Source organism: Sciurus vulgaris (genome assembly GCF_902686455.1).
Source record: "Sciurus vulgaris genome assembly, chromosome: 1".
Taxonomy (NCBI): Eukaryota; Metazoa; Chordata; class Mammalia; order Rodentia; family Sciuridae; genus Sciurus; species Sciurus vulgaris.
The window spans coordinates 146,806,205-146,822,144 of NC_136461.1; the positions used below are offsets into that span (position 1 = coordinate 146,806,205).

Here is a 15,940-nt window from a genome sequence, read left to right on the forward strand (position 1 = left end):
AAGGCTGGCCTTGAACTTGCCATCCTTCTGCCTTAGTCCCCAGGATTACAGGCATGTGCTGCCATGCCCAGCACCGTATTGATTGAAAGTGCACCTTTTCCTTTCATGTAAACTTTCCCAGATTCCTTTGCCCATCCCTGGACATAATACCTCTCCTATTTTACACTTTTTCTCAAGTAAACTGAAGATATACCCACTCTGGGGGCGACTGAATGAGCATAACTCAAAATCTGGCACCCTCCCTACTTCTAAGCAGGAAACACTGGATGTGACCATTGTTCACATAGGTGTAGTGAACTCACCTTTCTCTAAATTGTGTTGTTGATGTAGATACTTTGCCAGCAAAGTACCTTCTGAGATCCCACTGTAAGAAGCAAGTAGATAAAGTGACTTTCAAAAATCAGATTATTCCTCAGCCATAAAAATGAATGACTTTATGACACTAAATGAACAAATCTGGAGACTATCTGCCAAGATATAATAATAAGCCAATCTCAAAAAAAAACCAAAGGTCTAAAGTTCTCTCTGCTATGTGGTGGTAACTCACAACAAGGGGGTAGGGTGGAGAATAGAAGTTCAGTGGATTAGGCAAAGGGGAAGGAAGGGAAGGGAGGGGGGATAGGACTAGGGATGACAGTGAAATGAATCTGACATAACTTTCCTATGTACATATATGAATACGCCACACTGAATCTCAGCAAGACTGGGGTCATGATTAGAATAAGTCATATTCCATGCTTGTATAAATATATCAAAAAAGATTCTACTGTCATGTATAACTAAAAAGAACAAAATAAATAAATAAATAAATAATCAGCTTATTCCTGTTGGGATTAGAGAGACCCTGGCCCTTCACGTTTAGGAAATGGCAACATGTGGGAGATAATAGGAGCCACACATGGTAGTATGTTCTGTGTTGAGCACTGCCTGGTTATTGGGCAGGTGAACAGAAGTAGTCAGCAAAGGTGCTGCCTTTCGTCTGAATTTTTTCTAGCCCCCACACGGGGGCCTTCTACCACTCTGGGGTCCAGAATCTGCATCATACCTACCTTCTTTGCTTTCCCCACACACCCCACTTCCCAGGAGCCTCAGAGATTGAGGTAAACCAATTCAACCTCCAGTCGGTTTCAGTGGAATAAAAGAGGTCATGGACCTTGTCACTCATATAATAAGTTACCCCAGAAGCCGACCCCCCACCCTCTCAAGCCAGGAACAAAGTCTATTAGAAGAGTATGGTTTTTCCACGAGGACCACTAGGTGGCACTCTAGCGCAACTAAAGACATCTTTGCTTGGAGGTGGGGCAAAGCCACCACTTAGACGAATTTCTGAAGGGGCAGCTTTCCTCTCGATATTACCATTTGACAGGAACACATCTAGAACAATTTGATCCATGGCAAGCTTGCTCTTTCTCCAGTGCTTAGGATCTTAGCCATCAGCAAACCAAAGAACAGTTTCAGATTTCTACTGATTTATGTTTGTATTATGAGTTGGAACTGCATCAGATTTTGACATTTAAATTCAAAAGTGAGCATTGAATATCGATCTCCTTGCTTTCTAATGACTTGGTGCAATTTAAAATGTTTTTTTGCTTTCATGGGCTGAAGCCACAAAGGCTATATGCCCAGCTGGCAATTTTAAAAATAAGAAAGGAACTGAATGCTTTTTAACAGCTCTTAAAACCCTGAGGTTACACTAAGTCTGGGGCTAAAGCAAGAAAGAGATCTGACCACATTCTATAACCTTCCCTCCCTAATCATTTCTTAAAGTGAAACATTTTCTAATGTGTCTGTGTCAAAAAAACCAATATCGAAAATGTCTCTACTTATATTCCAAAGGTGTAGCAAATTCAAGAAATTAGAAAGATTTCCTTTTACCTAAATTATGCAGACATAATTTAGGAGACTATAGCAGTTTTGAGCATGGGTTACTATCTGCTCTTTGAATAAAGTGTTCCCTCAAATATACAAAGAAATTAGGGTTTACCAGTCAGCACAGCTATAAACTGCCCCCACCCCCAATAACCCGTGCACCTTGGATCACTCTAACCCTTCATCTTCAGTATGCACAGGAGGAAAGGAGTGAGAAGTGGAAATCAATTGCCCTGTTTTCCACGTATAGAGTGCTCCGGGCAGGGTCTAAATATAACCACTTTGCACTTCAGCCCATGAGTCATGCAGTTATTTCCAAGTCTCTTTTACCTCCTTCCGCCTCTCACCCAAAAGTTTTAGATGCCAGTGTATTTAGAAAACTGTGCTGTTGGCCAGGAGAGAACACCAAATCCAGTGCTTTGGATGGAACTGGAGGACATTATGTTAAGTGAAATAAATCAGGTGCGGAAAGACAGTGTACGTACTCATTTATACGTGGACCTGAAAAAATTGATCTCATAGAATTAGAGTTGAGTAGTAGTTATCAGAGGCTGGGAAGGATGTCAGGGAAAGAGAGATGGAGAGAGTAACAGGAGTAGACGTGAGTGGTGGGAACATGAGGTGAAGAGAGTAATTCACTGGGCCTAGTGTGTGACCCCCACGTACTTTCTTTCAAAAAGCAATTTACCTGCAGCCCAGCCTGGCTTAAGTCAATAGGAAATGTTACCTTCCTCAGCAAACAATCTGTAGTCTGCAGGAGAAATGCAGACCAGAAATGCCCATGAGAAGGACACAAGTTACCCTGAAGGGGAGGAGGGAGTATTTTATGAAGCTTACACAGACCAGGTTCCAGAACTCAGGGAGATAAGGATAATTCTCCCTACCCATAAAATTCATAATAGGTTCCAATTAGAACTAGTTGGCATGGACCAAAGTGACCTAGAGTTTTCCTGAACCTTTACCAAGCACAGTGGGAACTTGAAAATCTGATGTCATTCTGCTGTCAGTCAAAAGTCAAGAGGTGGACCTGGGCAGGACTCCCTAGAAATGTCCCTGGGACTCCCAAGAAAACTGGAGGGCAGGAAGGGCACGATGTCCCTCTCCTCTAAGAGGACCCACCCTCGCCCATTAGAGAATTCCCTTTCCTATCCCTTCTAATAAACTCATGCCTGCTACTCTGAGCAACATGTCTGATATCTTTCTGGCATGATCACAAGAACTGGTGAGAGATGATTGTCATGGCTGCATGGCATTTGTGTTTATATACATATTTTTATATATTTGTGTTTTATATATATTTAAATTCAGTGATTTTTTTCCTCCCCGGGTGGAGTCTGAATGCCAGTCCTTACTCCAGTCTCAGCATTGGCTTCTGGGCCATTTCAGCAACAAATGATTAGTCTGTCATTCAGTAGCGGTGGGACAAAGGTGGCTTCTAACTGCTTTCTTGACCAAGTTTTAATAGTCCCTCCTTTGAAAATCATTCTTTGTTACACTTGAGACTTTATTTACCAATTTTTATTTATTTTTTAAAATTTACCATTTGTTTGTTTCATGGCAGTGGGGAAAGAACCCAGGACCTTGTACATGCTAGTCAAGTGCTCTACCCGTGACTGACATCCCCAGCCCTGTTTACCAATTTTTAGAATAATGAATTGGGATCCTTTGAAAATTTTTCTTAACCTCTGACAGTGAAGTGTGTTGCAAAGAATAATACCCATCAAATGCTCAAAATTTGTTCTTTCTTTTGGGGACTCCAGGCAATAAGGCGAAACCATGAAGCTAGTTCAGGTCAGTGAAATGGGAACAGAAATACCACGTGTTAGTTCCAGGATGTGAAAGAGAAAAGCACACCGGTCATTTTCTGGGTTCTTCCTTTCCTTGTCCCAGCAACCAAGACCAACCCTGGAAATTCCAGATGGTGCAGCTTCAAGATGGTAGAGGCTCTGTCCCAGGGCTGCTGAGGGACTACAGAGAACAGACCCGTAGTGGACATACACTGTGAGTGAGAAGTAGACCTGTGTGCTGTGAAGCCACTGAGATTTGGGGGTTAGCATGCTATTTAAGCACAGCCTAACAAAACAGACTCATGCACATGTTCATACTGCACATAGTTCTGTAGTCCAAAAATTTATTGTGAATTTAAATAAGTGATAAATGACTTAAAAGGATTCTTTTTAGTGACTCAATGGAAAACGTACCTCAGCAGGCTCTTAAAACTGTAATCTTTTTTTGGGGGGGGGTGCTTAGGATTGAACCCAGGACCTTGTGCATGTGAGGCAAGGACTCTACCAACTGAGCTATAATCCTAATAGTTTACATATAAAACTTTCTGCTTCAAGACAAAGTTATCAGTTGGATAAGGAGTTAATTTTGGGGGAGAGGTGAGAGATCACACTGGCATCCTTGCTACATGTCTCCAAAAAAAAAAATTCAGACACAAACTAATTTCAATCCAACACACTTTATTCTTTTCTTTTCTTCTTTTTTTTTAAACTTTTTTCTCTTAATTTTCAATGATCAAGTATTCAAGATGTTGTAAACCAAGGTTTATTAGTACATTGACAATCGGTTTCATCGAGCACAAGAAAATCAAACATCTTTTAAATTAGCCTAACAGGTCTCCAAATAAATATTAATCCTAAAAATCACAAAAGCAACTTTTTATTTAACAAATTGAAAACAGCCTTTCATCACAAGCACACCTCTACACAGAAAAATCACGCACACAGATCACACGCTCCACTGAGATCCTAATGCCAGTTTACTGGACACGGTATTACATTTCCTTAAACTAAAGTGTTAGAGGCTGATCTTCCCACTTCCTGCTTCTATATTAACAATTGGGGTTTTGGTAGAGGTATATATTTTAAGAAAAATGCCCACTATCAAGTTTTACCAATGATTCTTATTTTTCATTTCTAGATACTAACTTGAAGCTTCTTTCATTCACAACTTTGGTTTAATATGTCCTTGCTATTACTTTAGCTTACAATAATAGTTTCTCCTTCAATTTCGACATGTATGATAGACTACCCGGAACAGATGACACCTTCAAAACCCCACTGCTAAAAATACCTCACAGGGCTATAAGGGTTTTGGAGGAGAACTAAGAAAAGATCATCTGAAATAGTTTTTTGTTTGTTTGTTTGTTTACCTTTCTCTGAAATTATTTTTAGCATCTGATTATTCTGGCTAAACTAAATATCAAAAGCACTGAGTTTTCCATAGAAAAGTAACCCCCCCCTTACACTCTTCATTTTTGCAGCACAGAGTACATGGATTAACTGTTGAAATGAAAGTAATGGGTGCTTGTTTTCTGGGAATTTTTCCAGATTTCCAAATGCAAAGCACATGCAGCCCCTTATCAGTGAAATACTGTGAATTCAGTAGTGAACATGCATCTTTAAATGATTGTAGCACCAAGGCATTTTTTTTTTAAGGTTGCAGAAGCAAACAGCTAAGGAAGGTTTTTGTCACATTAGACCCTCCCTAGGCTGAGTTAAAATGAAGTGCTTAAAGTGAAACCTCTTTAAACATACACACATCTGATTCCAATGCAACAAGAAGTCTGGGACAGATAGAGTCAGCAGCATCCTGGAAGATGTAGAAGAGAAGACAGAAAAGATAAAGTGCACAAGGAAACTAATCTCGCCTGCCAGTCACACATTTACTTTACTATGGAAGAGGAAACACACTGATGTGTAAAGACGACCTACTAGTCTGTAAGACAGCATTAGCAAGCTGCTGTCTAGGCAATTCTGGGGTTACACAGTATTTTGAGATCTAGCTGCTACTTAGGGTTCTCAGTATGCACCTATTTATCAATGGTTAAGAGTCTTGTTCTCTATCACCTATGATGTTTTAAGCACACACAAGCACCACCCTAGGGTTTAGGGTTGGGTTCACCTTCTGCTCCTGGGTACAATACAGAATTCCCATAAAGACTTCGGGTCCATCCAATGAAGCTTCTCCCTGGTGCCCATAGGGTTTCTACAAAACAATCCCTCGCCCCTGCAAAAAAGTAAAAGGAAAGAAAGAAAAAAGAAAGAAAGAAAGAAAGAAAGAAAGAAAGAAAGAAAGAAAGAAAGAAAGAAAGAAAGAAAGAAAGAAAGAAAGAAAGAAAGAAAGAAAGAAAGAAAGAAAGAAAGAAAGAAAGAAAGAAAGAAAGAAAGAAAGAGAAAGAAAGAAAGAAAGAAAGAAAGAAAGAAAGAGAAAGAAAGAAAGAAAGAGAGAGAGAAACTTTCTGGTTTCAAGACCACCAAAGAATATAAGCTGGAACTGTGGACTGAAGAAACATCTTCTTGGTAGTTAGCCAACATGTAGGATGGCCATGACCTCCATGAGCCCTACTGGGGACAGTTCCTTTTTCTGAAAACTGATTCTTCCAAGTCATGTGCGTGAAAAACAAAAAGTCTGATAGTCCATTTTTAAAATATAGTATTCAGCTTTAATGGAATCCAATTGTAGCCATTTTAATTGTAGCCCTTCCCCTTTGCCTTCCCCCAATTTTAAAATTAGCCAATCAGGTAGACTGTACCCCCAGGCATATCAACAGGCAGACTCCCGGCCCAAGTGCAATTGCTAGCCAGGTTCCCTTAGCCTGTCCTTCTAGCCTAAGTAAAGGTTTGCCTTGCCCACCCACTTTGGAACACGTGCTCTGATTTCTGGGGACACTTTCTAACTTGTGCTGTAGTACACTCTCACAGTCACTAAAGGTAATAATTGGGGTCAGTGGTTTGGTTTGTATTTTGTATATGTTCATTTTTAAGCCTTTATCAGGAATCTTAAAACTCATGTTTGCCAATAATAAAAATAAAAATGTTAATATTCTGAAGAAAAGAAAGAGGGGGGAAAAAAACATACACTTGAAATCCCTAAACTCCAATTCAATAAATCTGAATTACCATGTTTTAGCATATCACTTCAGAAGTTCTGCTGAGACTAGATGTTAACACCAAAATTGGATTTGTTCTACGTTAAATATAAACTATAAAAATATTTGAGGTATTGTCTTGACAAATGATTTTTAATATTACACTTGGCTAAACAAATGAAATTTACCTTGAAAAATCTAGTTAAACATCAAATGCTGATGGTTCCTACAGGTGTGTCCTACTTTTTTTTTTTCTATCTACAAGAAGAAATAATAATGTCTCTATTCTTCAAAAACAGTAAAACATAATATAATGAAATAACCTATTTTACAGTCACATCTTGCCTTTGTTAACCAAAAGCTATTTGCTACATTAGATAGTATAAAAAGTGAACGAGAGAAATCTATATCTGAATCCTGACTTTGCCACTCTGTACAGTCCTAAATAAGTTACTTTACCTCTCTGAGTCTCATGTTCACATCAATTTTTACAAATTAACAAAAACAAGGTTGGGGTGTAGCTCAACGGTGAAATATGTGCTTAGCATGTGTGAGGCCCTGAGTTCAATCCCAGCACCACCAAAATAAATAAATAAATAAAAATAAACTCCTTGCAAGTTATTAAAAGGACTAAAATGAATGATGTATACATAAGTGTTTGACAAAATGGCTCTGAAAATAGTCCACAGTCCACAAATGATCATCTGTGTCCTCTCTGCTCCTCCTTTCCCCTCACTCCCAATACCATGATTCCAAGCGACTTTTAACTGTTTTCAAGAAATAAATCCACCTACCAGGAATAAGGATTTCATACTAATGAAGATAACCAAAAATGTGTTCCAAACATCCACCTACTCTTTGAGAGTTTCTAAATTAATGGACTCAAGGGATAATATATTTGCATATCAAAGGCCAATAATACAATGGACAGAGTTGATTAAGGGCAAGATGATTTTTTGCCAAAACAAGTAATTTGAAGCCTATGTGCATGAAGAGTGGCAATTAAAACTTCTAATAGGAGCTGTGACTATAAAGTAACATGACCAATTTATTAACAAACACATAAGATCTTATATACACAGTTAGATGGTATCATCTACAAAATAGTCATTTAGCTGGCTATGTCACGTTCCAATTACGCTACCAGAGCCCAACGCATTTGGGGAACGATTCTGAATCAGTACACATTCCAAAATAATCACTCCTTCATACCTTATACTACTTATTCTACATTTACCAACAACACAATAATGATACACCTGCTTTATATATAAAAGTATCAGGAAGTACGATATTAACATGTGGTACACATTTCCGTTCAATTTCTTTGAGTTCTGGCCTAATCACCCCCAAAAGATTTCATGGAGTTGCAAATGCTACTTGGGTAAAATGGTACCTGACAGATAGCTGGTGACCAGTCAGTGACGACTGAACTGATGACCTTTTGAGAAAAAGCAGTAATTACTTATAGAGAGTCCAACAATCTGAATACCAAGAAACAGTGCCGGTCCCACCAGAAGTCTCTTAGTGCGGCATCTTAATGATCAGAGAAAAGTTACGGAAGCGCCACCCCTCTGCATCCTACACATCTCTAGCTCCCAACACTGAAGGAAATTTTCCATTCTAAAAAGGATCAAGGTCTCCCGCAGAGGTAAAGAGGAACCCTGAGTCCCCACAGCAGACACTAGACTAATCAGCAATTTGTTCTGGAAACCTTCATTGTACACCACATTGACCAAAGTTTGACAGATACTAGTGTAATTACAGTCTTAGCCAGGCAAGGCTGCTCCTCTCCCTAAAAGCCAAGCCCAGGGAACAAAGGGAAGCCCCTGTCACCTGAGACACTTGCATTTGTTTAGTCCACAAACTGCTTGCAACCATTTGGCCAATGCCATTCCTAGGTGAAGAGGAAAACACCCTGTACCCAAGCAAGGATGGAGGCCAAAAGCTTGAATCATGGGACAGTCTGCCCATCACCACTGTTGTGTGGAAGAGGGCAAAGCAGACAAGAACACCATTTCCTAGGTTAGCTCTGCAAAAGCATAGGCTTATGTGGAAAGAGTACACGATTCTATTGGTGTTTGGACCTTTCCGTCTCTCACAGTCAGAGCCCATGAGTAACTTTCTGTCAGTCCATTAGTGCTGTTCATCTTAAGAAGCACATAGAAAGCATCCTATGTGGTGCCTAAGTCTAAATGATATGCTGGGAGGTTCTGGAAAGAATGATGGATAATGAACCCAAAGTGCATTTAAGAACAGGAAAATCATCTCTCGAAATCATGGCAGGCATTCCACTGGAGGGAAGGAAAGGTAAATCAAAATGATGCTAACTCTGATAAAATAGAAATTCATATGATAGACTGGCTTATTTTAAATCATTTTTCTCTACTTAAGATCATATTTCAGGTTCAGCTCACAGATATTCCTCCTCCTGTATTCAAAGTGATTCTCGAATCCCAGGTATGGCTTTCCTGATTTAATTACTCATTTCCAGCAGTAGCCACAGCAATTTTCTGTATAGAAAAAGGAAAACAATATAGATTTCTCCAGGGCTTCAAGGATATAACTAAAATGCTCAGGCGGGACCCAATATTACCTCTGGAATTTCTTTTTCATCTATTTTAAATGTCAAGGTTGCAATTCTTAACTAATCTTACGTGAGTCCTTAAGAGCTAAAGGAATTTCTGCAGCAATTTCCTTGGATGAGAAAGCCATCAGTTTCTTTCTTCATGATGCATCTCATATTGGTTTCTAGCCACGTTGTTTAGCACACTAGTTTTAAAGCCCCATATAAAGAATACTGAAGTTTATATTCGAGTTTTCAGATTTATGGCTCAGCAGCCTCTAACTACCTTATGATAGGGCAAACTAAAAGAGAAGACGTGTCCTATGAAATGACAGTCATTCCTCTCACCGCACTATGCATGGGGTTCCTTTGAAGCATCTGAAAAATTCTACCTGACTGATAACTCTGCTATGGCTTAAAATACTATTAACAGTATTTTAGGGAACCTCAGCTTCCTCTTTTCAAAAACGTATCTGCTTTATTCTCTGTACGCAAAAGTAACATGCTGCACTTAACATTTTTCCAATTAAATTGCATAGTTGAGGCAGATTCATTTGTGCTTTGTAGCAGAACTCACAGTAGGTGTTCATGTCTAAAAACTTGGATTTGCAAGTGCAAGGTCATGGTCAGGCTCACCTTTGTTTGGAGTGTATGCTAATGATATGTGGGGCCATTGCCTTTCCCACGATTTTGTTAACCGTGAACCTCAGCCTTATGCCACATTGGAGCATAAGCATTAAATTAACATAGCAAAAGTGATAACAAATGTATCTAAACTCCTCCTTGGAGAAAAGAGGGGAAAGGCTCTTAGTCTTGTTGAGGTATCCAGCCCTCAATCGACAGTGGCTGTGTATACTGAGTTTTGTTGGTTTGAGGATTGTGTCTGTTGAGGTTAAAAAAAGAAAGAAGGCACAGGTGTTTCTCAAACCACCATATTCAACTCAACCAACAAAACAGGTCTTCCATGTTCAAGCTTCAGGAGGGAGGCTACATGGCAGCAGGGCTCTCTTCCAGCCCTGGGTCTGAAGAACTTATTGCTTCTGGGAAAGGCCCTGGATAGGTCTGTGCTGTGTATGGGATCCCTTTCTGTAGACCAGTTTCTTCGTGGAATTCTCCCTGGGTGCTAAACGCTGGACAGGATCTAGTCCGGGCATACTTCTCAGCTTTGCTGGGCTGGCCCACGAGCTCGCTCACGGTGCTCAGAGGGAATTCTCTGCCCCTCTGCCTTTGCAGCTCGTCCTCTCTGTATTTGATGGAGTACCAGGCCAGAAAAATAAAAATAAAGCCAACGAATTTGAGGCCAGCCGCCAAACCAAAGTAGACAAAACGAAATGACGTCACGTTGTACTCCCAGCAAGAGCCCTGCACTCCACATTCCTGTTGCCAGAGCATGCAGGTGGTGTCAATCACGGCTCCAAAGTAAATCGGAGTAGGAATGTATGCTAGGGGTGTGGAGAGAAAGAAAACCATAAAGATTCAGTACATCTTGTACGAGAAATCTGATTTGTAAATTAGCAAGGTACGTGTTTTCTCAAAAACCAACCGAGGGGAGTGAGTCTCTTGTGTTACTTGATTTTTTAAAAGCTACATCATGAGGTATGTAGTAAATGATGTTCATTTGAAAAACATTCACTAAATGATAAACGTAAAATCTTCCAGTTTGCAACTCAGAACGTGTTACTGATTTTTAGGATCATTAAAAAAATGTCCATTGTTTGTGTGTGTGTGTGTGTGTGTGTGTGTGTGTGTGTATGATGATTACACACGCAATCATTACACTGTACACTTTAGATAAAATTTTGTCAGTTATAATTCAATAAAGCTGGAAAATGTCTATTGTCAAGAATGCAGCTACAGAATCCTTTTCAACTTAAAAAAAACGGATTTTGTCATTAAATAGTGAAGAGGCTAGAACACTTCATTGCCCACCAAGATTCAGTATGCTCAATTCTTGTGGTTTGAGCCCTAGTCTTTGGATGCAAAAAGAGGAGGAGGCAAGTCTTGTCTCTGTTAAGTCAGATACCACATCAAATGGCAGTTTTTTTATAAGGGTACCAAGGGTATGGAAGTAATCATAGCATAAAATTCATCTTTGAAGCTTATAAAACATCCAGATGAGTAGCAGCTTTGTTGTTTGGGATATGGTAGAGGCATTTCTTTGATCCCATCAGAAAAAGCCTACCCAGTAGATGTCCTTCATCACATGCTTTGTCAAAATGTATCCCCACCCCTAACTGGTTCATCTGGCAAATATGTACTCCTCCTCAGACGCCAATGTGCCCATTGTGTTTTGTTTATTAACTATCACATACCATTTCATTAAACTGGTGGTCAATCTGTCACCCTATAACTCCTTGATGGCAGAGTCACCTTTTATGCTTTCGTGCCCAAGGACCTACCAGGACAGGTAGAGAGCTTAGCAAGAGGGCACCCACACAAGAGGCACTGGCTCACCTTTACCTCCACATCCATCTCAAACAATCCCAACTCCATGGCATCAGAAGGGGAAGAGCAAAAAGAATTGCTTTTACTTTTCCTATTCAGTCACCCCTTTGGTTAACAAATTTCCATTGTGGAAAACAATACTTTCTAGTTTTCAATTCAAAGTATAAGGCAAACTTCTTAACTATGTGTACACGTGTCCAAATTTCCTTTAACCAGCATACTTTTAAAACCAGTACCTTCAAAGTCACAAAAATCAAGCCACCCATCAAATGGAATTAGAAGTATTTTCCTTCTGGGCTTATTGGAAAGTGCTCGTGAATGGACTAGACCATGAACCCCGACAGAGGACAAAGTGAGAATTCCAGAAAGGATTAATGCCTCAAAAGAGAAGATGCCATTTTGAACTGTTTCATTCTTCAAAACTGACTTTTGAATTAAAAACCCTTCCCCCACCACCTGTGGACAATAATAATAATTACTATGGGGAAAACAGCAGCTGAAGAAAATGATAGACTGACAATTAAAAAGGAAAAGATAAGCTTGATGAGGAAGTCAATTAGCAACATACTGATACTGACTGAGGCAACAGACTGCTTCACAAGCCATTTCCCTCTCTCTCCCTCTCCCTCTCCCTCCCCCTCCACCTCCCCCTCCCTCCCTCGAATTGAACCCAGTCTTAGGGTAATCTCTATTTGTTGCTCTGTGGATTTTTTTTTTTTTTTTTTTTAGAGTTTCTTTTACCTCAAAGTACTTGATACATATACTTTTTGCTCAATCCAATTAAATTGCTATAAAGAATAAGAAATTGAAATTTTTACAGGTAAAATGAGCACCAATTTATCTCCTTTGCAGGTTCAAAAGGGATAAAGGGACCAAAATACCAAGACAACAAACCCATTACAAATGTCTTCATTGAATATTTCCTACTGTACAAAACTGTCTGGGGAATTTTTCCCAGGTTTATGTTCACAGTCAAAAAGAAACTGAACTACAATCTTTGTTGTGTTGTGTTTTGTTTTTTCATCAAATGAACGTGTCAGTTTTTAGTTCAATTGAAAAAATAAGGAAGTGTAACCTCACCACAAACATGTAGAAATCCTAGGTACGAATGGTAACAAATGACTTGACTTGCCATTTTTAAAGGACAGTGAGCATTTGCCAGATGCAAGGAGGAACTAAGAGGCACACTTGGAAATTCAGGGACGTACCAAGTGTTCGCAACAAAACAAACTGCATTCCCAGGGCAAAAGGTCTCTCCTCATCTTCCACAGACCTACAGTGAAGGAAGAAAGAAGTGTTTTTAAATGGTGATCCAAGAAAAGACATCACATCAAGCCTGTTCTCTGCAGAGTAAGGGATCAATAGGACGCAGGGCCAACATATTCAATCCACTAGAATTTAGTAACAACCATCAAGAAGACTGCTGTTGGTGGCTTACAGAATAAAGATCTTCCCAATGAAGACACAAAAGAAACTCTGATTAACTCTCATTCTTCATAGGTCCTGGTGGAGATCAAAGGATCTCAGCTGAAGGGGCAGAAGCAGTTCTAACTGGGCTTCCAAAATCAGTTCTAGCTTTAAAAAAAAAAAAAAATTTTTCATAAAATTTTATCCTAAATATTGCATTTGCTGTCTCTGTTCACCTGTGATTTCCTGAGCAGTAGAAGTGCCCAGTGAAAACAACTCCCATAATTCCTCCAGAAGAGGAAAAGAGTAAAAGAAAAAATGAATGACCAAAAATGTATAAAAAACAAGTCAAAAACCAGAGAAAGACTAAGCTCCTCTGAGCCACATTTTCTGTATTTTTAATTAAACGATTAAAATTTTTAATTAAACAAAGTGAAAAAAACGAGATTATTTAAGTGAGCAAATTTATTAAGGATTCTTATGATTTGTTAAATGATGGACCCAGCGTGGTAGTATAAGCCTAGAGTTCCAGCTAACGGGGAGGCTGGGGTGAGAGGGGTGATTGAAACCACAGGCTCTAGACCTGCTTAGATGACAGAGAAGACCCTGTCTCAAGCAAAAATAATGGTACACTTCATCCTTTCTGACCCTTAAACAATGGAAATTTTCTGAGGACCAATACCTTTGTTGTCTTTTCCCCAAATTCTTTAGGCCTCATAGCAAACTGCCCAATTCTGCCCACGTGGTTACTACTCTATAAATATCTGCCAATGGAGAGATGGGGTAAATAAACCAGTGGGCCTTTCCTGTGCTGTTATCAGCCTACCAAGGAGCAGCTTTCTGGGAAATGTCTCCCTCAACATCCCACAGGAAAAAAGCCGGAATGTGCAAGGTACAACCTGCCCACCCTCAACAAGGGTGAAGTATCAGCCGGTGCTTCCTGCCAGGTGCCCAGCTCAGTGGGGTTCCAATGAACCAGAGGGGTTCCAAGGAGCCAGAGAAAGAAAGACTAGCTTCTTCACATCCTCACTGCACTGCATCCCTAGTCACCAGAAAGCCACCAGGGCTTGCTCTTCTTGCTCACCACGATGCCCCTTCCTGCCCTTGCCCAGGGCAGCCCTTACTGTAAACAGCAACACATTAATTTGAATGTGCCAGCATCAACATTTTAATAGAACAAAATTAGCTTTCATGTCTTCTTATAAACAAAAACAAACAAACAAGATATATAACACAGCAAAGAAAGCAAGACCTGAATAAGTGGAAAATGGCATTTCCGGGTCCAAACCTTCTTTGATTCCATTCCAAAATTTTATGATAGTAAAATTAATAACTCAGCACTTCAAAATGCAGGCCCAGCATAAATCATCACTAACCCGGGAGGTACAGTATTGTCTACAAAGTTGGAGATAACAGCTTTTGAGGTATGCATGATTTAGCAACTTTCCAAATTATTTCCTGCCCCCCTTCATGGTCTGGCTTCCCTGCAGAGGTAACACAGGGATGGCTTTCAATTCCTAAAATTGAGCTTCTTAGGACAGAGACTTCAGGAACCAAAGAGACCCCCCAAAAGTTTCACTAAACATTAGGACTAGAATCCAATGGAAGAAAGTACTTTCTAGAATATGAAATGCGGCAACCATCCTTTCCCTCACTGACATGGAAAAGTTCACCTCTCTTAAGCTCTCCAGGAGCACTCTCCTGCACAATCTAACCTCACTCTCCTCTCTGCTGTGACATATCATCCCTTGTCCTGGGATATGTGCTCTGGCAATGCTATTTCATCTCCCACCCCTAGAGCCCAATGCTGCTCTCACCTGAGTGTCACTATTATGGCTGACGGTTGGGCACATGCTGTGATGAAGGTGACTATGAAGAGAAACACTAAGAATGGGATCAGGGTATTGCAGGTCCTTTTGCACTTCCCTGACACAGCATAGCCATTCTCGTTGAGATACGTTTTGACGATAACCACTCGGAGCTGACCTCGCTGTCCCACTGTGGGTGGAGTGATCACTTGTCTACTTTGGACACAGGTGCATTCTGTATAATTCCGAATCTAAGTGAGCAAAATAAAGTTAGGTTGCATGCCAATCAAAAGGAAAATGTGGCATAGGCCTATTAAGACAAAGTGAAGTAAAATAGTCTACAATATTTACTGCAACATTTTAAAAATGCAAAATATTCACTGAAAACACCTTCCTCACTGATAACAGTAGGGAATCAAAGCATGTGTCTAACGATACCCAAATCTGCTGGCTCAGACTGTATAAACCTAAATTTTCCTAAGAAACTGGCAACGCTCAATTCTATGACATGTATATTCTATAGGCTCAATTTGGGTTGCAAATTTAAGCTGCTTAGAATGCTTGAACTCTTGGGCTTTCCAATTATAAAAGCCCTTTAGAAACAGGAACCCAGCCTGATCTTTATGCATGCTCACCAGAGTACCTAGCACAACGCTGAGCACATACTGGACCCTAAAGTAAATGTCTCCTAAATAAATGGAAAAGAATTTATAACACAACTGTGATGGCTTCAGTATCAATACGAGTGAGCTTCTCATTAGCTGTTCCAGGTTAAACACCTTTTTAATCTCCTTTAGTTAGCTGGTGAGCTCCAGGCTATGGATGAATAACCCACTCCATGAACATGACTTATAACTTAGGTGTGGTGACCATGGCCCCAGCTCAGTCCTGCTACTGGACTTTGGAATCACTACTGCACCCAAAATCACTTGTCCATTTTTTTCCAATATCTGCAAGTCCCTACTGCAA

The 15,940-nt window shown here is 40.0% G+C and overlaps 1 protein-coding gene across 2 annotated transcripts in view; it reads right to left on the reverse strand.

Annotated features, from left to right (window-relative positions):
* Positions 1-6,633: 6,633 nt before the first annotated feature.
* The window catches only part of SLCO5A1 (solute carrier organic anion transporter family member 5A1), a 150,827-nt gene continuing 141,520 nt past the window's right edge, over positions 6,634-15,940 (reverse strand). For both annotated transcript variants that reach the window (XM_079111554.1, XM_079111553.1), the window contains 3 exons: positions 14,981-15,222; positions 12,965-13,029; positions 6,634-10,753 (listed from right to left, as the gene is read on the reverse strand). In XM_079111554.1, the coding sequence (XP_078967680.1) occupies positions 10,299-10,753; positions 12,965-13,029; positions 14,981-15,222 (762 nt within the window). In that variant the 3' untranslated portion in view covers positions 6,634-10,298. The remainder of the gene's footprint in view (positions 10,754-12,964; positions 13,030-14,980; positions 15,223-15,940) is intronic.